General features: G+C 47.3%; 1 protein-coding gene across 2 annotated transcripts; it reads right to left on the bottom strand.

Moving 5' to 3' along the window:
- Positions 1-14,462, bottom strand: CCDC63 (coiled-coil domain containing 63). Of its 2 annotated transcripts, XM_074972453.1 has the most exons (11): positions 14,296-14,462; positions 13,362-13,528; positions 12,453-12,642; positions 10,866-10,985; positions 10,121-10,302; positions 9,121-9,302; positions 7,541-7,761; positions 4,188-4,262; positions 2,752-2,944; positions 1,733-1,930; positions 1-655 (listed from the first exon to the last, which is right to left on the bottom strand). In XM_074972453.1, exons 1-11 carry the CDS (start codon positions 14,308-14,310, stop codon positions 540-542), a joined length of 1,659 nt encoding a protein of 552 aa, XP_074828554.1. In that variant the 5' UTR covers positions 14,311-14,462; the 3' UTR covers positions 1-539. The 2 variants fall into 2 exon arrangements, with proteins under 2 accessions (XP_074828554.1, XP_074828555.1); XM_074972454.1 differs by lacking the exon at positions 13,362-13,528 and having other exon boundaries at positions 2-655.
- Positions 14,463-23,257: the final 8,795 nt, after the last annotated feature.

The following is a 23,257-nucleotide window of genomic DNA, read 5'->3' as shown; positions in this document are numbered from 1 at the left end:
TAGAAGAATCATCTCAGGTCTGAAACACTTGGAAGTGCAACATCAACTCAGGCCTCCATCCTTTGGTTTAATCTGTGGGGACTTTAAACAGGGGCCTGCCTGCTCTGTGCGGATATTGACGAGCCCATGGCAATTTGCACAGGCAGAGGAGATGGAGAAGTGAGGTCATGCCCACCTGTCGCCATTAAATGCTGATGTACTTAGTGCACCAGCATTTTGCAACACAGGGGACGTTAGTCCCAGTGCCACGGCCAAACTGTTGTGAATGATTGTTAGACAACTGCTGCCCTCCTTTCCACCCCAGAAATGGTTGCATTTCTTTATATGTGATGCCTGCCTATAATTGGTAGAGCTTCGTTTTAAGTTTGTAAAAGGCTTTGGGATCCTGTCGGATGGCAAAGCCTATTGTAAATACAAGACAGTACTAGCATTCCTGAGACTTAAAGTTAGCTTTGTTTAAATTAAGCACAGAATCAGATTTTGATTTCAAGTGAATTAAGAACCTATTATTTATACCCAGTGTATTTGCTTTTCCCAGTCTATAAAATTATCCCTCTCTTCTTCTCTTTGTCCAGTGAGATCCTACTGGACTCGTCCTTCTCCAAGTTCCCAATAATCAGGCTGCGCAAACTGCCATGGTCCAAAGGCCAATCAACTGTTTCAAAAGAAATTGGGATTATTAGGGTGAAAAATCTCTCCAGAGCTTCAGTTAAAGTCCTAACTTGTCACTGCGCTTGCTGCAAACCCACACTTTCTGATAACTGTATCAGAAGGCTGCTAATCTCATTAATACTATGCAAATCCAGGGGCCCATGGAGTTTCACCCACTCACATTAGTGTTAAATATCGCCCCGGCTCTGCTATTGCATTTCATTCCCATGGCCATCTGAGTATAAGGGTTCTAAGTCCCCAGACTGTCAGAAATTTGCCCACGCCAATAAAGCAGTGAACCAAATCCTGGGTAGGCAATGAGCGCATACATCTCCCATTGACTCCAGCAGGAACTGCAGGCACTAGGGAACTCCCAGCATTTGGCCCCATCTTAGAAACTATGGGGCCTGATTCTGTGACTCCATTCCTCCACTAGAGGCAGGGGTGGAGGTGACTTTTAGCCACCTTTGCTTCCCTATATTTTGGGGCTATAAAGGATCCCATTTCGTCCCTGGTTTAATTTAGAGCAGTCCCAGGGCTGCTCTTATGCTTCACTTCCCCTGGCCACTGTGAGCCCTGGGAAACAGAGAACAGCCATAGTGCAGTGCACTCCAGCCATCCCATCACAGGAGCTGGGAGCAGGGCTGGTGCAGAGCCCTTATGCCCAGCAGGGCAGCCCCCTCCACAGGGGATATTATCATAGCATCCTTTCCACCTGCTTTAAGGCTTCTTTATGCCAGGGCAATGTAGAAGGGCCTTGGCGTAGTTGAGAATCAGGCCCAGCTAGATCTTTTAGAACAGGCTCCCAAGGGAAGTCGTGAAAACCCCATCACTAAAGCCATTTCAAGCCAGGATAGATGGAGCATTAGCCAAGATGTGAACGTATTGGCAAGTGGGTGGGAGGAGACAGTTATAATCCCGGGAGCCTTTTCCACCTCTGACTGCTACGATCCTGCCATTTGATTCACATTCCCCATTTTGTTCCTTTTGCAGTCTCCTTGCTTCTGCCCCAGCCAGGCCTCTATGGTTCTGTTCCCATGTGTGATAGGTAGCGTCTGGGAGAGAAGATGTGAGTACTTACCATCCTCTACGTTCTCTACTACATGCTCTATGGTAGGGGAAGATGGGGGTAATTTCGCTGCATCTGTACTTTTAAGGAGTCCGGTGCCACCCAAAAATGGATTCAATAAAGGGAGCGAATCCTGTTCTCCCTCGACCTCCTTATAGCGCAGGAAGGATTCAATGAGCAGGAGATCGTTGGTTTTCTTTTCTATGATACCTGTGTGGGACAAGTTAAAACTGATGACCCCCCCAGATTAGGGTTGCCAACTTTCTAATCGCACAAAAACAAAGACAGCCTGCCTTAGCCCCGGGCCCCCTTTGTGCCACCGACCGGACTTTTAACGGCCTAGTTGGCAGTGTCAGCCGGAGCTGCCAGGGTTTCTTTTTGACCGGGCGTTCCAGTCGAAAATTGGACAATTGGCAACCCTACCCCAGACCCAGGCATAAGATACTGTTCATTCCGAGCCCACTTCTGGCAAAAGCCCCACTGGGAGGCAGGAGCCTGGGTTCTATTTCAAGCTCTTGTGTGACATCGGTTATCACTGGGTAGGTGAGACCTTGGGTTTGTGGAGCCCTATACAAAACAGACTAGGCCCTATGGTCCCCCCCTAGAGACAAGAATAGAACTCAGGAGTCCTGGTCCCCAGGCTTCTGCTCTAACTGGTAGGCAACACTTCTTCCCAGAGCGGAGAACAGAATCCAGGCTCCCCAGGCCCACTCCAACCACTGGAGTGCTATACAAAAGAGACCAGGTCCCACATTCCCCTGCTAGAGTCAAGAATAAAACTCAGCAGTCCTGATCCCCAGACCCTGCTCCAACCCCAAGAGCCTACATTCCCCTCTAGAGCCAAGAAGAGAACTCAGAAGTCCAAGAGCCCCTTGTTCTAGCTACTAGACCCACACTCACTCCCACCATAAATGCGTGAGTGACTCACTTCTCTATCAGTGAGTTTCTCTGAAATACTCTGGGGTTGGTTTTGGGGTTTTTTTTGGAGCTTTACTAAAATTTGGGCAAAGGAAAAACCACTAACAACTCACCAAAATACTGCATCAGGTTCAGATCCGTGATCTCCCCACTCTCGCCAAGCTGCTCCATTATCTTGGTGTCCTTGCACTGTATTTGTTTAAACAGAAAGTCCACAGCAGATTTGAGCTGGTCCAGGACCTTGCTGCTCTCTTTACAGGTGTACTCGTACAGGTTGGCCTCTTCGGTGGTTTTCTTCAGCTTCTCCTATCAGCACAAAGCAAAGCCATCCTAAGAGTTATCTAGGCTACAGGGCTTGTACCAGGTACAAGACACGGGCCCAAAGCGAACGCCCCCAAAACTGTGCCCCATCCGAACCCCCCCCACTCTGTTTGCAGCTCACTAAGGCCCAATTTCAGTTTAGGGTTGAAGGGTTCGAGGAGCATCTCCACACAGAAGGTGAGTGTGAAAGACACTGAGCACAAACCAGTGTGGAAAGGTTTTGGATTGATCTCGTCCCCGCTGTAATTCTACTGATGCCAAGTGTCTGGGGGAAATAGCCCTCTCCTGGCAGCCCCTTGAGGATGACAGAATCATAGGACTGGAAGGGAACTTGAGAGGTCTTCTAGTCCAGTCCCCTGCTCTCCAGGGAGGACTAAGTATGCAGGACATCACCACCAAGTGTTCCCTGAAAGATCATGGAGCAGGAGATACTCAGCACTTAGGAGTCAGGCTAACAATGCCCCATTTGCCCCAAGTAATCTCAATAAGTTGGGAGGCCCCAGGTGGCTGGGAAGGGCCACTTGCGGGGAAGAATGAGCCAAGGGCTCCATGAATTGCATAGACTGGGGGCCTGGGGTGACTGACAGGGCTACACCCTGAGCCCATCTGACTTGGAGGGTGGTCAGGGTTGGTGTGCAGTTCCCAGTCACAAGGTGAAGCCTGCGCTCACAGAGCCCGCTCCAGCATGCTGAGCCAGAGGGGTTTCAGACAGGGGCTGAAGGAAAGGGCTGGCAAAAGCCAAAGCAGGGTCCTCTGCTGGGCTCAGCCGATCCCTGCCCCCTCGGCACACACGGGTATCAGAGCTGACAGCAGGGGAGGGAAGCGACGCCCATTGTCGTCAAGGAGGGTCTAGAACTAAGGGCACTGGAAGGGGCAGGGGCTGGACCGGAGGACCCTGAACAGTGGGTCTGCACCCCTGCACACTACAGAGCTCTGAACCCCACTAGGGAGAGGTTTTCAGGGGTGGCCTGGAGGCAAAGGGGCAGAGCAGGACCAATGGAGGGCAATGGCCATTCTCCTCCATCGGGGGGGTAGCATTCGGCTTCAGAGGCTGCAGCACTGGCAGTGAAATAACTCCTTCTGCCAATGCCCATGCAGATAAATCCCAGTGCATGGCCAGGCCATGCAGACAGCATCCAAGGGCCCAGAATCTGGCCCACAGAGTACATAGCGTACTGCCAGGAGGTAAGTCACGGGCTAGCGAGGCTCTCCCAGGACAGCTCCTTACCTCCATCTCCTTGAGACTGGTGTTGCTTTTGTCATCAGCAAACTTCTGTTGGGATTTTAAGTCAAGAATTTCATTCTGCATAAAATATAAGCACATAAGACTAATAATGAGGGCTGCCCCACACTGCTGAGCAAACCACATCCTGGGACTTTGTAGGTAGTAGTGTCATGGATCCATCTGTACACTACCAATGGCAGTGTCTGTGTTACACCCTCAGCAGGGCTGATTACACGTAGGGGCTGCTTCCTGCAAAGTTCACTTCCTGCTCTCATTAACCCTGACTGCCAATGGGCTTGCGTGGGAACAAGACAGACCAGAGTACGGCTCCTTGTCTTTTTCCACCTTCTGTTAAAATAGTCCCTTCCAAAATCAAGCAGGATTTTCTGAAAGCAGCAGCAAGTCCTAGCAGTATTCCCTCCCTGGGTGTGGGAAGAACAAAGGGGAGACAAGTTCTACTAATCGCTGCAAATACCATTATTCTGAGCTCATATCACTGCAGCTTGAAAAATGTGGGCCAGTTCCTCATCAGCTGGTGTAAATCAGTGGGGCACTGCTGATTTACCCCAGCTGAAGATCTTGTCTTTGCTGGAGGGCCTGAAGCTCAAGGGATCGGTCATCAATCATTCTCTGCAAGGTATCTATCACCTTAGGATCCAAGTGATTGGAAACACTTTGGGGCACGACCATCTTTTTGTTCTGTGTTTGTACAGCCCCTAGCACAAGGGCACGTTTGTACAGCACCTGACACCTCCTAGGCACTACAGTTATACAAATAATATATAATAAAAAAGTGCTTCCACCCCAGTGCTATACCCCTAGTGGAAATGCCAGTGCACTCCCTTGGAATGTTTCAACCCATCTATATTCGTGTCTGTTGGATTGAACTGGAGGACCAGTAGTCCTAGGATCCAGTAGGACCAGTACACCCGTGGCTCTGCTCCAAAATGTAGTGACCAGCTGGAACCAGCTGAAAAATTTAAACTGGAGAATAAAATCACAAGAGATCATAAACAGCCTCATTGTGCTGTTCAACTCCAAGAGTGAAACGAGTGTTACAAAGTCAGCATAATGGATTTGTGTTAATTGCTTTCAACTGCCAGTCTGACGGGTGACTAGACCAACCACCCAATGCCTGATGGAAGTGTTCCGCACCTGGAAAGCACAGAGTATAGCTGCCAAGCACATGTTATGCATCATAAAGTTAAGCAGAGTGTGAGTCCCTAATGTTCAATTTTCACCCGCTACGGATACATTTGTTCTTGCATTGGCTGCATGAATTAGCCACTGCTTAGGACACGTTTCCAAACAATCAGATCACAGTCACTGGGATATAACTGCTTCCTAGTTAGAAGGCAATAAAGGAAACATTTTTGGTTAGTAGCCAAGATATTTCTTTCCCACCACAAGGCTTCCCTTATCTCCCAGCTCCCAGGCACAAGTATCAGGGCTGAAAAAGTGTTTTCTTCTTTAGTGCCACACAAACAAGAGGAAGTATTGGGAGGTAAAGCCTTGGAACTAATCCCTTCATCCCGGGGACAATTAACTATCACTGACAGCTAACACAGAGACCACTATCTCTAGGTCACTGGTTCACATCCAGGTCAGCAGTAACTGAAAGGTGACATCAGTCCAAACCCCCAGGGGAACAAGTGTCCGTAACACCAAATTCTCCACTAGACTGACTCCATTGTGGAAGTTTCCACAGAGCAGTGAAGGACTAATTGGCCTTGAGGACAGAAATCCTTCTCCCCCGCAAGAGTGGTCCCTCCAGATCTGGGAGAAGGCAAACTGGCAGAGCCGCTGCACTGCCTATGCTGTACCCTGTTCAGCAGGGGAACACACCTCTTCTTTGCTGTCATCCTAACACCCTCCCAAGCACTAAATCCCCACAGAAGATATATTTTAAAGCCCATCTTCTGCAGAGAAAGGAAGCAGAAGAGATTGGCTGCTTTGCCAATTCTGCTGTGTCCAAACACAGACCAGCAGCAGCCTCTCCCTACAGTCCCATTCTCTTTGGCTGTGCAGAAGATGGACCCACCAGCACCCTTCCCCTAAAGATCTCAGCAGCAGAGCCTGGTGGAATAATAATTCTAGGCCCATTCTGCTCAAACACAGGCCAGAGAGTAACAGAGCCCCACTGGTTTTCTCACCATATTTTAGAGGTCCAGATACGCTGGGCCATGTGCCTCTGGGCGGCACAGAAGTCAATATGGCTGCACTGGGGAGCATTTGGCCAGCTATTCTCAGCCATGCATCTCTACTAACAGGAGACGCCATAGCCACTGGGGAAAACCTGAACAGCTGAGTGTTAAGGCATGTCTTGAGTCTCTGGGAGACCCCTGACCAGCTATGTGCAGTATGGGGCCCCATTTTCTCCAGAAAACAATCTTTTGTAGCAAAGTAAAACTTTCTCTGAAAGGCTTCATGCTTCCACCCTCCTGCCACGCCTAACCTGTCCATTTGATGGGTCCCTCCCCAGCTCCCAGTCCTCAGTAGGCTGAGAGAGTGCAACATGGAATCCCTTCCAGCTGATCCTGCTTTTATTTAACCAGAATGCATGGGGAGGCTGCAGTCCGCAGCAGTAACAGACAGCAGTTAAAGCATATGAATTAGAGCATCATCCCACAGCTGCAAGGAGGCTAGAGAACACTCCATTTACCCATCAAACAAACCAGAGCTTAGACAGTGGGTAAAGTAAGATCTGGGGATCCCGTCACTAGGGGCTGGAGTGTAGCGTCTATTCAGTTCGAGTTTGGATTTGATGAAAATTTTATGGCAGGTGGGGAGCCAGGTTCCCAGGCAGGACAGAAATACCTTTCCACTGACAGAGGTAAAAATACTTCTCTCTACCACCAAAACCTCAAACCAGGGCCCAAAATCCTGAAGTCCTCCGGCACTCATGTCTCCCACAACACTCAATGGGAGTCTCGCCCCAGGCAAAACCCTAGGAAGAGTTTCCAGGCTTGATCCCACCCAGTAGAATTTTCTGCACCATTTGATGTCACATTTCTGTGCACATTTCCAGTGACGGCCACTAAAAATAACATCAGATCGGGTTTGGTCAACATCTCATGCAGCAAACTCCCCCAGCTCCGCACAGCTACTGAGCATCACTCTCTTGCAGTATCTCCTCTGGGTACAAGGTGGCAGCAGTGAGACGTTGATTCTGTCTCCTAGACGAGAGTTCCTTTCTTTGGATACCCATTTATGTTCTAAAAGTCACACGCCTGCGGTGGGATCGGCAGCTGAGGCCCTAGCGTGGGCGGCAACAGCTGCAAGAGCGGAAAGAAGAAAACCTCCGTCTAAAAGCGAAACGGCAGCGTGAAGGGTGCAGAAAAGCAACCGGAACTAACCTGAATGTCCTGTGTCTTCTTCTGCAGCCTCTCCATTTCGTTGTTCAGCTCGGTGACATAGCTGAAATACGCAAAGTTCTTCTCCTCTTTCTTGATGAAATTTGCCACCAGCTGGCCAATGTCCCCGTCCTCGCTCAGCTTCAGCAGGCGCATATAAGCCACCTCGTAGCTCTCAAAGCTTTCGCCTTTGCTCTTTCTGGCCCGCTTGCTTGACTTGAGGGCTGGAAGAGATCAATGGCAATGCAAAAACTGCTGGGGCAGCGAACTACCTCTGTTTCTTGTCATTTCGTTCATGCCCATCACTGGGCAAACTCAAAAGAATTCACCTGAAAACACTGGGGATTAAATTCATGCCCCCCCAGGGGGAGCGGGGAAAGGTTGGGGCATGGAATGCAAACTCAAGAAGGCCCACAAAACCGACAGCAGGGCTGGAGAATGGGACATGCCCCAGAGACCAAAGGAGAGGATTTAAAGAGGCTAAGGATACATCTACATGGCAGCTGAGAGTTGTCATAGCACTTAAAGATAGCAGTGTGGTTGGACACCTTGGGTGAACTCCTGCCAGACACCCTGGCTACATACCTAGGGTGGCTAGCCCAAGCCACTAGCCGGGCCGCCGTGGCCACACTGCTATGTCCTGAGCAGACCTAGCACACATACATCTACCCGACCTGGGATTACACCTCCCAGCTGCTGTGTAGACATAGAATAAGGAAACCCAGGGTGGAGCACGTGGCCCATAAGCACCTGCCAGGTAACAGGACAAGTGGAGGATGGGAATTTCTCCCTGAGGATGGCAGGAGAAATGACTTCTGCCCTCAGTCCCATTGGTGCCACCTCACTGAACTCAGCTGAGGCGCAATAATAAATGATTAGCCCCCTCTAGTGTACCTGAAAGTAGAGCCCATTTCCCCTCCCCTGCCAACACCTCTCTCCAGTGCCTCTCTCCCTCCTATTGCCGCAAGCTCCCAGAGAATCACAGAGATGTAGGCCTGGAAGGGACCCAGGACACCGGCTGCCCAGGTACACAGCTCACTGAGGGTTGCTTGGTTTAAATCCAGAGTAACACCACGGAAGTCAATGAAGTTATCCCGGAGTGAGTGGAGAATCCAGACCAGGGTGTCTCTCTATTGGGTCCTTATCCTAGCTTCCCTAACTCCAATGGGATTTTTGCCAATGACTTCAGCAATAGCAGGATTTAGTCCTCTGTTGACAAAAGCCCAAATGACCTTTCACATCATCATTACTTTTATGGATAATGCCACCCATTCTGTGGGAGAGGGTAAGGGGCACTCCCTGGTCCCCTGTGAGCAGGGGGTAAACCCCAGCTCAGCATCCCCATCCCCTCACAACCAGATTCAGTGCTGGGGTTATCGGAGTGAGAGACACAGGGGTGAGAACCTCTCTGGGAAGGTCAAGACCAGGATGGACCCCAATCTGAGAGTGTTCTGTCTTCCTGTTATGGACATTCTCCTCAGAGGACAAGACCCAGCTGACTGTGACCATGAAGTTTTATGCTGAGTCACACCAGCTTCCATATTGGGGAGGGGAGGGGGGAGGTTTGTTATCCCATATGGTACCTTCTTCCCTTTTGGCCTGTTCCTCAAAGTCTGAGCGATCCACTAATTTGATGAGCATAAAGGCTTTCAGCTTGGTCTCGTGGTCAAAGACACGCTCCAGTTCCCTGAATTCCACATTATACTGTGCGATGTCTTTCAAGCGCCTTTCCTTCATGGCGGAAACTCGTGCCAGTGCCTCCACCCTAGACCCAGCCAGAAAGCACACAACGCGCCCCGTTAACTAGTTAGTCTTTCCTGTGTGACAATCCACATGTATCGTTCCAGACACTGGTTCAACAATTAACTAGCAGCATGGACAGACTGTGGCTCCTGAACAGCACAACTCAGGAGAATGGGGTCCAGAGTCTTTCTCCTTAAGGACATTGGCTAGACTACGGCCCAGGTTAGTAGTCACCAAGCGTTGTGCCAGCTTAGCTGCTGTTTGGGAAATGAGTTGGTGTGGTTCAGTTTCCGTAGGACAGAAGTTTACCACCCCATAAATCACCACTGCAATGGGCACGGATAGACCCCCACCCCCCCGTCTTAGCTAAGAGGCCAAGTGTTTGACTGGGCCGTCTCTACACGGTCCTGGCTGAGGCGCACTGGTAGTGGGCAGTGTGGGTGAAGACCACCCCATTCTGCCTGTCCTATGGATGAGCAGAGGAGCTCAGATTCCAGGCCCACCAATCAGGCATCTTTCCTGGGCACTAGAAAACTCGTCTAGGCCCACATTTTCACTTCGCTTTTGGTGACAGCTTCGGACATCAAGGGCCTGATTTTCACAGGTGCTGTGCACCCATAGCTCCCGCTGAAGTCAATGGGAGCTGCCAGAGATCAACCCTTCTGAAAATCAAGTCCCGAGTATTTAACATTGAGCGCCCAGAATCAGTGGGCACTTCTTAAAATCTGATCTTAGGTGGATATTTATTAATGAATGAAATGGGCATTTGTGCCCTGGAAAGCAATACCAGATGTACTGCTAAGAGCTAGTGTGGCCTGTGCCTTTTCCTCTCCCGTTTACCTTTGTTCGTATGCTTGGCTGGACTGATCAATTGCGGCGTCCATTGTTTTCCTCTGCTGATCTAGTCTTTTATGGAGTTTTGAATAGAAGTTGTCAAAAATAGCTTTCTGAAATCGCAGGTTTTCAATCTCTTCTCTGAGTGTGGCATTCGTGGTCAGGATGGTATCGAAATGGACAGTGGTCTGGGAAGACAGGTTGCAAATGAAAAGTCTGTAAGGGAGGCAGAACAGGAAAGAAGAGCCCAGCTATTATGGGTCAAACAACATACAACAGGGCTAGGACAAACACAGCCCAGAGAAGTCTTAAGTGGGCCCTCTGGCTACCCTTGTCTTTAATACTGCAGCGCAGCCCACTGAGCCTACAGGAGAGGACACTTGGATCAGGACAGAGCTGGGATCTTTTGCTATTGAAATCCACCTGCCCTGTATCACAGATGATTGGCTGCAATCAACTTCATTTTGCTGCAAAGTAGGTGTAGCCCTCGGAGCTCCTGGGAAATTGCAAACATTGCCCTTGGATGGACAAGCTTGAAAGAGCCTTGGATGTGCAATATACAGCAAGAGCGATCGGGTCAGCGAAGACAGGAAAAGTCCTTTGTATTGCTTGGGTGAACCAGCAGTGCCTGAATTTTTAAATTATCTTGATAACAGAAAAACATCTTCCAAACACTCCACATTCAGGTAGCCAGCTAGTCAAGGAGTTGCAGTGCAAAATATATCAACAGCTCGGTCAAGCAATTGCTTACATGGTTTAGGCGATTCTCCAGCATCTGAATCTGCTTTTGCAGCCATTTGCTATCATTCGCTTGTTTCACCTTTGCTACAATCAGTTTTTGAGTTTTGATCTTTTTTTCCATCTCCATTACCTAAAAAAAAATAAAAATCTATCTTTACATTCTGGATTTTTGTCAGTGTGCTTAGCCATTGTAAATACCCATGTGTTGACCTGAACTACAGTAACCCACGTCAGTAATTATCTTAAATTTAGAGTGCAGCTTTTATCTCAAACGATCCCTCTTTACAGACACTGAACTACAAACAGGAGTCACTTTATTTTTATGTCACCACTGAAATATGGCTACCTCTGGGGTGAAACAGCAGCTGTTTAGGGCACAATAACACTATGCAACAGAGTAGAACAGAAAAAGAAGAATATTTTATCATGGTACCTCTTGTGCCGTGGTCCATGTCCACCTACTGTCTGTGGAGCACTTCCTGAAGGTGCGTATAATGAAATGTTTGGAGAAATGGGGAATTGGAAGAATCTCCCAACACAAAGTGGTCAGAAGAATGAAACAGTTGGAGGACCCCTGAAACTGACCCCCTACCAGCACGATGGGCAATGATTCCATATTGACTCACAAGGGAAGGTGCCACCTACTGAATCTCCCAGATCACTTCTGCAGCATTTGGGTGTTCCTTGGTCTCCTCTAAAAATACTGGCCAGACCCAACTCTGCTCAGCCTATGAGAGCTGAGGATATTTTTATTGTAAGTATTTGGTTGGTTTTTTTAAATGTCAAGTCTCAGGGCACATAAATGAATGTAACAAAAAACACACTGTTTTTGCCTCTTTTCCAAGAAAAACAATGAGAGCAAGCGTGGGGTAGGGAATATTCCCCAGCAAATCCCACACTCCCTTTTCCCCATCCAGACCACCACCTCAAACCATAGTGGTGTATCGGAACACAGGGACCTGAGTCAGCCCCAAAGTCACTGGGCAAACTTCCACTGACTGTAATAGGAACAGATTAGGTGGTCCATAATGTCTTCAAATCATGTGGTCTTTTGCTCGAGAGGTGACATTATATTCCAAGGCCTGAGCTGACACATTTTATATACAAATGCTTCAAACACAAGATTCCCCTTCAAACAAACTGCAGACAGGCCAGGTTTTTTCCCCTAAGACTTTAATTATTTGATTCAGAGCTTTATTCCCTTTGGCTATTTCATGCCATGATATTGCCATTGTGGTGTTCCAACTAATTAGGTCACAATCCTTTGGGTTACATTATCAATTACAGCAGAAACCTGAAAACTTATAGCCAATTTAGGGTCTGATCCCACAGACACTTATCTGAGTAGTCCTTACTTATGCAAGAAGTCCCACTTACTTCGCTGGCACTACTCAGGTGTGTAATGGATGCAGTAATAGAACCCGGGTAACAATCAGTGAATTGCTCTTTTAACAAGCTATGAAATGTGAAGACACCTGAAGCTGCAAAGCAAAGAAAGAGCTACCATCCCAGTAGTGACAGATAGGAGGGCGTCGCTTGTTTTGTGGCTTTGCTAATGTATTTCATGTTTATCCATTTAACTGTTCAGATACTCTACCTTATCATCAAGTTCAGCTATCAGGGCTTTTGTTGCTTTAATCAGAGAATCATATTCCTCTTTGGTCTGCAAAAGAAATTTAAGCTCCATACAATTTCTGTCATCTAGCATCATATTTCTCTGTGACTTTGTAAGGCTCAAGAGTAATGCAATCTCTTCATGTTCCTGCTTCAGTGAATATATTTCTTTTCTGTAGAAAAAATGATAAAAATAATATTTGGCACTTAGCATCTTCAAAGCACTGTGCAAACATTATTCAACCCTTGCAATTTTAGCTTCAAGCTTCTAGCGAGGGAGAAATTAGTTTAGACAAATTATTTTAAAAATGTATAAAAGACATTCCCCTCAACCAAGAAAATTAAAAGTTTTTCAAAAAATGTATACGCTTCATAGCCTAATCCTGTCCTCTTGCATTTAAAACTCCCACTGATTTCAAAGGGAGTTCTGCATAAGGAAGGATCAAGACCTAAATAAAGGGTCTCTAATTATTCTAAGCAAATAGATTAGTTTTGTGAAAGCAGGAAATTCAAAAGGTTATCAAGAGAATAGTATCATATAAAGAACCCAATCCTATATTTTTTGTGCATCCAATATTCCCAGTGGATGAACCTGGGCTGAAGGATTGGGCCCAAAGCCCATAAATGTGTGCTTTTCGGACTACCAATATCATGTAGTATGCAAAACACAGAGGGTCATATTCCCTGCTGGGGCACAGTGGCATAGTTCTGCTGCAGTCAGAGCATTTACGCTGTTTTACACTAGCTGAGGATCTGGCTCAGAGTGGTTTTAATGTAACTGCTCCTGGCATAAGTAAGAGCAGAATCAGGCCCACAGAGGACACATGCAGCCCGGATTTGAAGGTGTCTTTTCTTTTTCAGCCACGGACTAGCAAAATGAAGCTGCCCTTACTCCTGATGGTACATTTGCTGTTGAGCCTTGACACCAAAAGACTTCCGTCTTTCTACCATCATCCGAAATTGCTGCTGCAGCTTCCGGAGCTCGATCTCAGCCATCATTTCCTTCTCCTTCTCGGTGAATTCCGAAGGGTCACTTCTGGACTGGGACTCTTTCCACCGCTGGGGAAATGGTACATTTTTGCCAACATCTTAATAAGTCGCTTACGAAAGTTCAAGTCCTAACACTTAGTGCCTATATACAACAACACCTTCTATTAACTAGCATTTCCTAGTTCAGCCTCATAGCCATGCTGAGAGCTGGGGAAGTAGTCCGACCCCTGTGTTACAGAGGGGAAACTGAGGGACAGAGAGGGCTCCACAACAGCATTAGGGGGTGTCCTGCAGCTGACAGAAGAAAAAGTCTGCAGGGTCTCTTGGGAAGCACATGCAGGAGCAGCAATTGCTACACTCTTGTAAAGGGTGCAGCATTGCCCGCACGCCTGACGTTAGCAGTTATTGTGTACAGGAGTAGGATGTGGTCATGGCTGCGATATCCCCCATGGGCTGCCTGCCGAACACCACAGCAGGCACGAACACCGCTTTGCACCTGGAAGTCCGAATCTCAGGAAGCTGGCGGCCCCCAGGACAGGAGCACAAAGATGTGGGGCGAGGACTCACAGCACCTTCTTCCCCCGGCTCCACAAAGCTACCACAACAACTCAATGAGAAAGGATCAGGCCACTGCTCCAATCACTAGACAATCCTCCCCACTAAAGCCAGCATTTATTCATACGAGTTGAAATCCTGGCTCCTGGGAGTTCTGCCACTGACTTCAATGAGGCAAGAGTCTCACCCACGATCTTCTTGACAGCCGTGGGAGACAGTTTGTGCAGTTTTGCTCATAACCCTCCCTACAGTCTCTGATGTTGGCTTTGGGGATTTTTTACCTGCGAATCCTTCATTGTTTCCTGTTGACGTCAGCCTTCAGTTCTGGGCAGATACTGCGATAAGGTAAACGTAGCGAACCCTCCTCCAGAGAAGCTCTGTTCTTAAAGAAAAAATAGAGAACTAACCGGCTATGTCAGCAGATTCCCTGCACTGACTCGGGATTCAGTCTGTCTCCCCGCCCCAGCCCCAAACCCCTTTATTATCTTTGGCACATGAGCAAATAATCACAGATGGCTGCATGCTGAATAAAAGAAGAACATTTGTAGTGATGTCACTGTGAAACATGTTCCTCCTATCCAGTTTATAATTAGGGGAAGAACAGATGGTTCAAGCCTATTCCAACCCATTCAGTATCTGAGTTTCCATAGAAATCATAGAAAGGGCTCATGTTTGCAGAGCAGCTGCATGAACCATACAGCAGACATGGGGACGAAGGGGTTAAAAGAAGATTGGGGAATCAGATTCTGCCCTCAGCTATGGGCACAGAACTTCAGCAGGAGAAGTGATGGTGGACGTGAGGACAGAAATTAGCCCTAAGATTTCCAACCCCTCTTCAAATACAGCCCGGATAGTCATTAGTCATCAGTATGGGATGAATCCTGCCATCCTTCCTCTACCACTGGCTGCAATGAGAGTTTCCACTGTGCCAGGACTGAAGGCCAGATTGAGCCTGACCTTTCTGCAGGGGTGCAAAGGAGCCGAGGTACAAGGGACCTTCTCTCCCTTCCCTTGTGGCATCTGCATTAGGGCCCGACCCTGCAGTCTGCTCCCTCCCTACTCCTCCAGGGTCACCCAAAGGGGACAGGGAGGAGGTAGGGCCATGAATCTGCCCCCCACTCCACACGACAGGGTTGCAGGTGGCTGTCTGTATAAGAGATGGCATATAAGGAACACTTCCCCAACAAGTTCAGGTCATGGATGCCATCTGCTTCCGAGGGCTTGTGCTGAGTGGGACAGCTCTGTCTGCCCCTTCTTCTGGGCTACTAAATGGTGTTGCTATAGAAGCCCACAGGGCATGCAATTAGGGCCAGATTTTTCAAAGAACTCAGGCACATTGGATGCTGAGTGCCTTTGAAAATCTGGCCTGGATCAGGGTGCCTAAACGGGAGCTGGGCAGCTGGAGAAATCTGTCGCCATTTGTGGGTGCTAAGCACTTGAAAACCTGACCCTGAACTCTTTTGAAAATCTGAGCCTGGCAAACAAATCAGTGCTCATGAGGGACCCCTAAACAGCAACGTGTCAGTATCCAACACACCCTTTCTGTCCACTACTGTTTGCTCTGTGCAAGGACTGTAAGTATATTGTGGAAACTGGAAGCCTCTATCTATACTCGGCTCTTTTACAGATACCCAGCAATAGTTAAAACTTGTCTATACTTGAGAGTTAATTCAGATTAAGGTAGGTGTAAATTTAGAGCTCAATAGCTATTCCTGAATAGCTCCATGTGTAGACAAGCCTTTACACTTAACCCGTAACTTCATTGGTGGGTTTTACAGTTAAAAATAGAGTGAACCTGCTAAAGAAAATTGAAGTCATTAGAAACTATTTGTCCAATAACTTGGTAAAAACCTCCAGCAAGGTAGAACTCTTTGACCAGTTGTGGATTAAAGTCGTTTCAGTATTTACACACTTTTTGTCTTTGGGATACAGGCACACACGCACCCCCACACTGACAACTTCACACCCCACTAGTAGAGGAAACTTGTCATAAATCTCCTAAAAATCAAGTCCAGTCCTTGCAGAAAGGGCTTAAAAAACTACCCATTAAAGCTTGGTTTATCCATAAACTCTCAAATTAAAGGCCAGCCCCAAAGCCCACAGGAGTCAAAGGGAGACTTTCGTGGGCTTTGGATCAGATCCCGACACTTCCCTCGTCAGATACCATGTTCTCTGTATACAGCCCCAGGGCTTCAGAGCAGGTGCGAATGGGAGGAGGCGGCGGGCTGTCCAGCCTCTGTAAGGGGGGCAAAGGTTTCCTCCCCCAGGAAAGCGGTTTTTAATAGATGACATTTAGAGACAGGGGGTGTATTCCACAGGGGAACATCAGCTCCTGCTTTCTGAGCCGGGGCCAGCCGATTGGCCGAGGGAGGGAAGGGGAAAGAAAGAAAGAGGCCCCGTCCCCGACCCGCCGCCCGGTGCGTCTCCCCGGCCCTGCAGGGGCCGCCCCAGCTGGCAGCCAGCCTAGGCAGGGCCCCCACGCCCCGGCCGGGCACGGAGCGCCTACGCGGAGGGCGGGCGGCGGGAGCCGGGCCGGGACGCCGCTCTCCTGCGCCCCGCAGCGCGAAACAGAACGCGCCGGGCCGGGGGTTCCCGCCACGCCCGGGGCCCCTCTGTGAGGCGGCCGCCTGCCATTGGCTGCCCCGGGGAGGGGCGGGGACACTCCCCGGGGTCTGCAGGCTCCAGCCCCGCTCTCCCCCCGTTTTATGCTTCCCTTCCCCTCCTCCCCCCTCCGCTTTCCCGCTGCCCCCCGGCCGCTCCCAGCTCGCTGGGATCTGAGCCCTGCTCTCCAGGGCACAGCTCGCTGCAAAGTGCCTCCCTATTGGGATCCGGGAAAGGAACTAAAGGACACCCCCCCCCCCACAGCCTAAGAGGGGGATGCACAGGACCTGGACACCAAATAAATCCGGGGGACAACTAATGAAATAACAGGGACAGGAGTGCGGTCAAAGGGTCAAACGAAGGGAACCGGAGGGGGACACCGAGCAGAGAACCCCGGCCAGTGCCCACTGCTCCTCAAAGGCGTCAAGATGGCTGGTGGGAAGACAGGATTTCCTGGAGCCCTCCCCCCCCCAGGTCACTCCTGAGCTACTGCATCGACCCTCAGCGCAGAGCGCTTCGATGCTAGCCCGGCCTCGTCTCTGGTCCACTCTCAACGGCCTGGCCTGGCGGGCATATTAATGGCCCCGCACATTTTGTGATTCCGAAGGGCTTTGATTGGCACAAATGGGGTTTTGTCCTCATGTGTTTCTTGTTTCGCAGGAGGATGATACATCACACTGGGCTTGAAGAGGTTGACTGATTTGCCTGCATCCTTGCTCTGTTAGATTTGGGGGGAACGATGGTGGTTAGATACCTTTATTCGCAGCATTCTATTTAGCTCAGACTGGTATAGCTGGAAATTTGGATTTTATTTCTGAGTTCAGAAGCCAGCTCCAGTTATATAAGCTAGCACACTGTATATATATGGGTGGATGGATGCACTGGGATAATGATGACTTGATTACAGAGCCCAGAGGTAGCTGATGCATGTTTTCCCGTTCAGATATTCACCACTAAGGCTGTCTACGATGATAACCCTGACATAACATCTGCTTGAGTTCACTTCCCTTATTTACAATGGTACCTTTTTGCACCGAGCGGGTGAGGTAATATCTTCCATTGGACTAACTTCTGTTGGTGAAAGAGACAAGTTTTCCAGGTCACACAGAGTTCTTCTCTCACCAACAGAAGCTGGTCCAATAAAAGATACGACCTCACCCACCTTGTCTCTCTAATACCCTGCAACTAACACGGCTACAATACTGCAAACAAACTTGATGCACATTCATTTGGCTTATAGCTAATGTCATTTCAAATGTTGCATTTGAAAATGTAGTTTCAGTCTTTGTCGAGAATCCATCCCCCACATACTAGCGCAAGACTGGTACTGCTTACTGCAGCCTTAGAAAGTAAAAAGTGAAGGACTCTGTTCCAGTGGTTGCTAGCAGAAGAGGCCAGGGAGTCAAGCAAGTTTCTGGGTTCTTTTCCCAGTTCGGCCATTAACTTGCTGTGTTCTTGGATAGGTCACGCTGGGTACGTCTCCCCGCCCGGATCGATAGACTCACCCTAGCATGCTAAAATAGTGGTGCTGACATTGCAACGCTGGCAGATATTCAGCCTGGCCACATGAGCTCAAGCCCACCCAACCCCCTAGAGACACTGACCTGTCTCGCAGGGGGTTTGAGAGGATCAGTTCATTAATGTTTGTGAAATGTTTTGACCTCCTTGTGTGAGAGGTGCTATAAAAAGGCAAAGTACCATAATTAAATAACCTCACTGGCCTACAGTGAGACGCTGCAGTACCTGAATAGTACTCCAGTCCCTATGAAGTCTCTATTTTGTACTAGTTGTATTGCTTACTTTGCTCTGGACTAAATGGAAATACCAGTTCACTGCTGGCAAGACAAGGGCATTTACACTCTATTTCATATGGCCAAGGTTAGCACAGTTAGTTCGAGAAAGCGAAGGAAAAAACCCACAAAAAATTCATTACTCTTAGGTCTGGTTTGCCCAGTTACTCGAAAGACCTTAATGATCTAAAGACCAAATGATCAAGTTTCAAGCTAATGCTAAGCCAGATACACGCTGATAATGTATTTAATTGAAAACTACCTTTGCTGAGGAAAATGAAATATGGCAATAGATAAACGCCAGCAGAAAATAATGAGCCTCGGGGAGGGATGATCTCAACAAAGCAGCCAAACCTGAAGCCACATTTGATCCTGGATTGCCACCAAGGCTAATGAGAGATTTGCTGGTCTTGGTTTCAGTGCTGTGTGGTGCAGAGTCTGAGCTGCTTCCTATTGACTGAGAGCTCTGGAACTGGGCTCTCTCCTTCTTAGACAATCCTGCCTGGGGCACGTTGCTGGTCCCCCTTCCTCCTGTTTAACAGGCAACTTCATCCATTCTTCCCATCCATGGAAGTAGGAGCAGTACCTGCAGCTGGTGCTACTGCAGTGTTTGGGCCTAACGTCTCATAAAAGTCGTAGTTGGAAGACCCAATCTAAGAGGCCCTGGATTTCCTTGGACTGGTCCTGCTACACAGAGTACACTTCAGCTTAAAAATGCTGGTCATATTGTTCCTTGAACCCATATTCCATGGACCTATTCTCAATTGTTTAGCAGCCACCAAGGCGGTGCGTTAAATTGTTGAGAAGGGAATTGATTTGGTAGAGTGTGTCTGTCACTCTACTTACCAAAAGGGACATATGTTTTTACCCAAACAATGAACAACTGTCAGGCTTTTCTTGGATGAATGTGACTTTATTGTCTGAACGGACTCTTATGCTGCTGCTCAGCAAAACGGTAATCAGAGTGGGAAAAGATCATCAGTAACATCTGAATCCAGCAGCAGCGCTGCCTCTATTTACTGGTGCCTCCAGAAAAGGAATTAATCTGTATAGAATTTCCATGTTATCTAGCCCTCTCGAGTGCTGTTTTAATCCTCTTTAAAGCTATGTGCCCTGATTTAGCAGATACACATACAGCTGATTGACATGGAGGAATTATTTCAACTGCAGCTATTTAGACTAATTAAAATTACTTTTGCTACTTTGGGGACCAGATTCTGAACTCAGTAACTCTGGTGTAAATCCAGAGCAACTCACGGATTTCAACAAAATTACTCCAGCATTACACCAGTTTACCTGAGAGCACCGTCTAGCCTATCTAGATGGTGTCTACAGAGGGCTGTGACCACCAGTGATACTAGGCCTGATTCTGGTCTCATGTGCACTGGTGTAACTGTACTTGCTTCAAAGGAGATTGCTTCCGATTTACATTAGTCCAAGTGAGAAGAGAATCAGGCCCATGTTTTTAATGCAAATGTAATAAATTAATGTTACTTAATCCCTATTTATAACAAATCCAAAACTTAATTCTACTTAACCAATCTTCAGTCTTTGACACATGAAATCTGTGAGTCAGAGGGCTATATATGGAACTGTCAGAAGTTTCTTTTTTGCTGAGGTTAAATCATATTCAAACTCAGATCAACTCCCGCAGCATCCCCGGGCGATGCATGTAAAAACTGACAACCAGTAAGGCATACGCTATGGTGGGAGGAATATTCCCAGCTAAGAGTCAAAAGGCAAAACCTAAAAGTAAAGTTCTGATCTGAGATATTCATCAGGTACTGAGGTAGCCTGACAAGTCTGCTCCTGTGCTCATGCCAGAGACACAGTACATGTAGATTTATATTTTGGGCCTACAGTCAATGGCTTAATTAGTTCTCTGGCTTGTGCGCACAAGCTAAGCTGGTCTCCATCGGCCAATTTTAGCCTGATTTAAGTGGGTGCTACTCCAAAAACATCGCTGGATTGGCATGCTTTTATAGTGGGCTGAATTTTGCCCCTTGTGCCTGCTGTGTAAAAGCCAAAATGGTGCTTTATAAAAATACCGCACAAAACCCACAAATGTTGAAAAACCCACTGCATGAAATTCCAGTGCAGTTCTTCTCTGTGTCCTTCCTGGGTTCATAAAAGATGCTAAGTAGACACGTGGTGCAAGCAGCTATTATTATTTTCATTAGTTAATTATGACAATAGCACCTGGACCCCCCAGTCGGTGCATAAAGGAAGGCAGGCCTTACCCCAAAACGTACAGGATGAGAAGTAACAAGCATCGATTTAGCAGGCGTATTACCAAACCAGAAAACCAATGCTTAACTTCCTCCTCTCTGGAGGTTTTCCTAGACAGTCTATAACAGCAGCTGACACTATGCTTCAGATATCAGAAACGGATAGATACTTCTCTGCCAAGGAGGTTACATTTCACATCTTAGGAGTAATTTTTACTGAGAAGCTTTTCTGGATCTCTTCTTGTTGTGCAGCAGTAATTCCTTTTCCCTTGAAATCTCCACTTATCTGCCTCTGAATTTCTAATTGTCAATTCCTTACAAACAGGTTTCCTCTGAATTATTAATAACCAACAAGATGGAATTTCATGCAGTGGACAGACTCCTTTCGGTCTGATGATTTGGGTCTCCTTTGGGTCTGATGTGGTATTTTTAAAAGGAACATTTAGGGACTCATCCTATAGTCTTCAGACCTCCATCAGGCAGTGTGAACCAGCTGGTATAAATTAGTTTTGTCCCATTCTGCTAACTTACATGCTACTTAGGCTGTGACAGATATTCGGCTTATGATGTGGAATTGAACTGGTGTGAGTCAGCAGGGATTTGTGAAAGGGAAATCATGTCAGGCAAACTTGATTCCTTTTTTAGGGAATAGCTGTTGGTCTAGAAAAAGGGAAACATTAAGATTTAATATGCCTGGATATTCAGAAAGTTAAACCAAGTGTAAGGTTTCACATGTTGAATTACTGTATGAACACTGTAAATATGGATTAGGTAATTCATTTTTAAGACAGATACAGATATGGGGCCTGATCCAGAGCCATTTGAAGTCCATAGAAAGATGCCCATTGACGTCAGTGGGCTTAGGATCAGGGCCCTGGTTAGATAGCAGTAGGCACTCAGACATGGCAGTGATAGAGGCCAGATAAATATTTAGACATACAGAGAAACAGACAGACAGAGAGCAGACTGGAATTAAAGGCAGGAACTTTTTGTGGAAGCTGAGGAGTCATGAGGTCCTGCAAGGTTGTATATTTAAAATGTTTTTCTTCATGATTTAGACAAAGCTGTAAGAACATAACACTATCAGTGGGTTGATGATACCAAAAGAGAGAGAGTGGTTAAGTCTCAGAGGGATGTAGCTGTTTTACAGGATAACATTGGCAGATTAGGCAAACCAGCCCAGAGGTAGAATATGAAGTGCAATGTGTCTGAGTGTAAAGTGATGGCACTTGGCTAGAAATGTTAACAATAAGTACAGTTTTAATAATAATAAAATAATAATAATTAATATCTTACATAGCACTTTTCATAATAGAATTGAATTAGCTAATACAGCAGAGGAAAGGGTTTAGATCTCTGGATCAGGCCCCATATCTCTATCTGTCTTAAAAATGCTGGTCCTATCCAATGTATAGCATCAAGAACACCAGTGGGATGTTGTCTTGTATCAGAGAAGTAAACTAATTGCTATGGGTGTCAGAAAGGAAAATCTCTCCCTCTACCCCCAATACACAGTTGGCTCCATGCATTAGATGGGCAGATGGAGATGGGGAATATTTCACTTTCCTTTGAAGCATCAGCTATTGGCCACTGCTGAAGGAAAGATTACAGTTAGATTGACCATGGCCTGACCTGGGATGGCAACTCCTATGCTCTTGTTTCCTCACCAACATGTTTAACAGTCAGAGGGCCAAATTCATTGCTGTGTAAGTAGGCTTAACTCCATTGAAGTCAATGGAGTTGTGCCCATTTCTGCCAACACTGAATTTGACCAATGGTGTTTAAGCCCCCCATCCCCCCAAAAGTTATCTGAACACCATGAGCCAAATTCTAACCCCACATTGGTTTCACTTTTGCATGTGTGGTTCCACTGATATAAATGGAGTTTCTCCTGTTTTATATTGCTGTGCGATCAGAACCAGGCCCAGATTATGTTTACCGAATTGTTCTAACTTACAACATTGAAAGCAGTACAAATATAGTGGCCAAGACTTGTTGGTGCCCACCTTGCCAAGCACTCTCCTTCAGGCTTAATAGGAGTGAAACAACCATAGACAATGGAGACTTCCCCATGAGGCACTATACTGCATGGCCAGGCCTGAGCAGAGCTAACCCGGGTAAGATTAACAGTGCTTTCACCAGGCGAAAATGCAGGGGCTAAGAGATTGGTTGCTGCTTGTGTATGTTGCAGCAGAAAGCCAGAGAAGCAGCGGTAAGAGAGCTCCTTGAGCACAGAGCTCACTAGAATGGCAGACTTGGGGATTTCTGAGCAAGGAAACTGCCTGTTTGCTTCTACTGTGTTCAGGGAAACAGGACTTTGGGTACACATTTTTTTAAATAAACAAGATTAGACCGAGAATTCCCTTGACTTGTGGCCTCAATTTCTCCTCCCAACAGAAACAACCCTGTAAAGTCCCAGCTAACCACTTGGTCCAAAGAGGAAACAATATGTATGTTGTATACAGTTAATACACACAATCATTTGGACCCCACTGTGCCTGTGGGGTTCCTTCGTATTACATTTATTGTGTAAAGAGCAAAGAACACAACAAAGCCATCAGGGAACTTAGAGATAAGTGACTCTATTGAAGTGAACAACTCATGCATTTTTTTGAGTCATCAAA

The sequence above is a fragment of the Natator depressus genome, chromosome 15 (assembly GCF_965152275.1).
Source record: "Natator depressus isolate rNatDep1 chromosome 15, rNatDep2.hap1, whole genome shotgun sequence".
Lineage (NCBI taxonomy): Eukaryota > Metazoa > Chordata > Testudines > Cheloniidae > Natator > Natator depressus.
Note: the sequence above shows the minus strand (reverse complement) of the source record. Positions and strands in the feature narration are given on the sequence as shown.

Excerpts from the sequence above, each read along its gene's own strand:
- CCDC63 (XM_074972453.1), bottom strand. Across the intron at positions 4,263-7,540 it reads AGAAGACACAGGACATTCAG|AATGAAATTCTTGACTTAAA; the intron begins GTTAGTTCCGGT and ends TATTTTATGCAG. Across the intron at positions 656-1,732 it reads AGTAGAGAACGTAGAGGATG|TTGATTGGCCTTTGGACCAT; the intron begins GTAAGTACTCAC and ends CTTTTGAAACAG.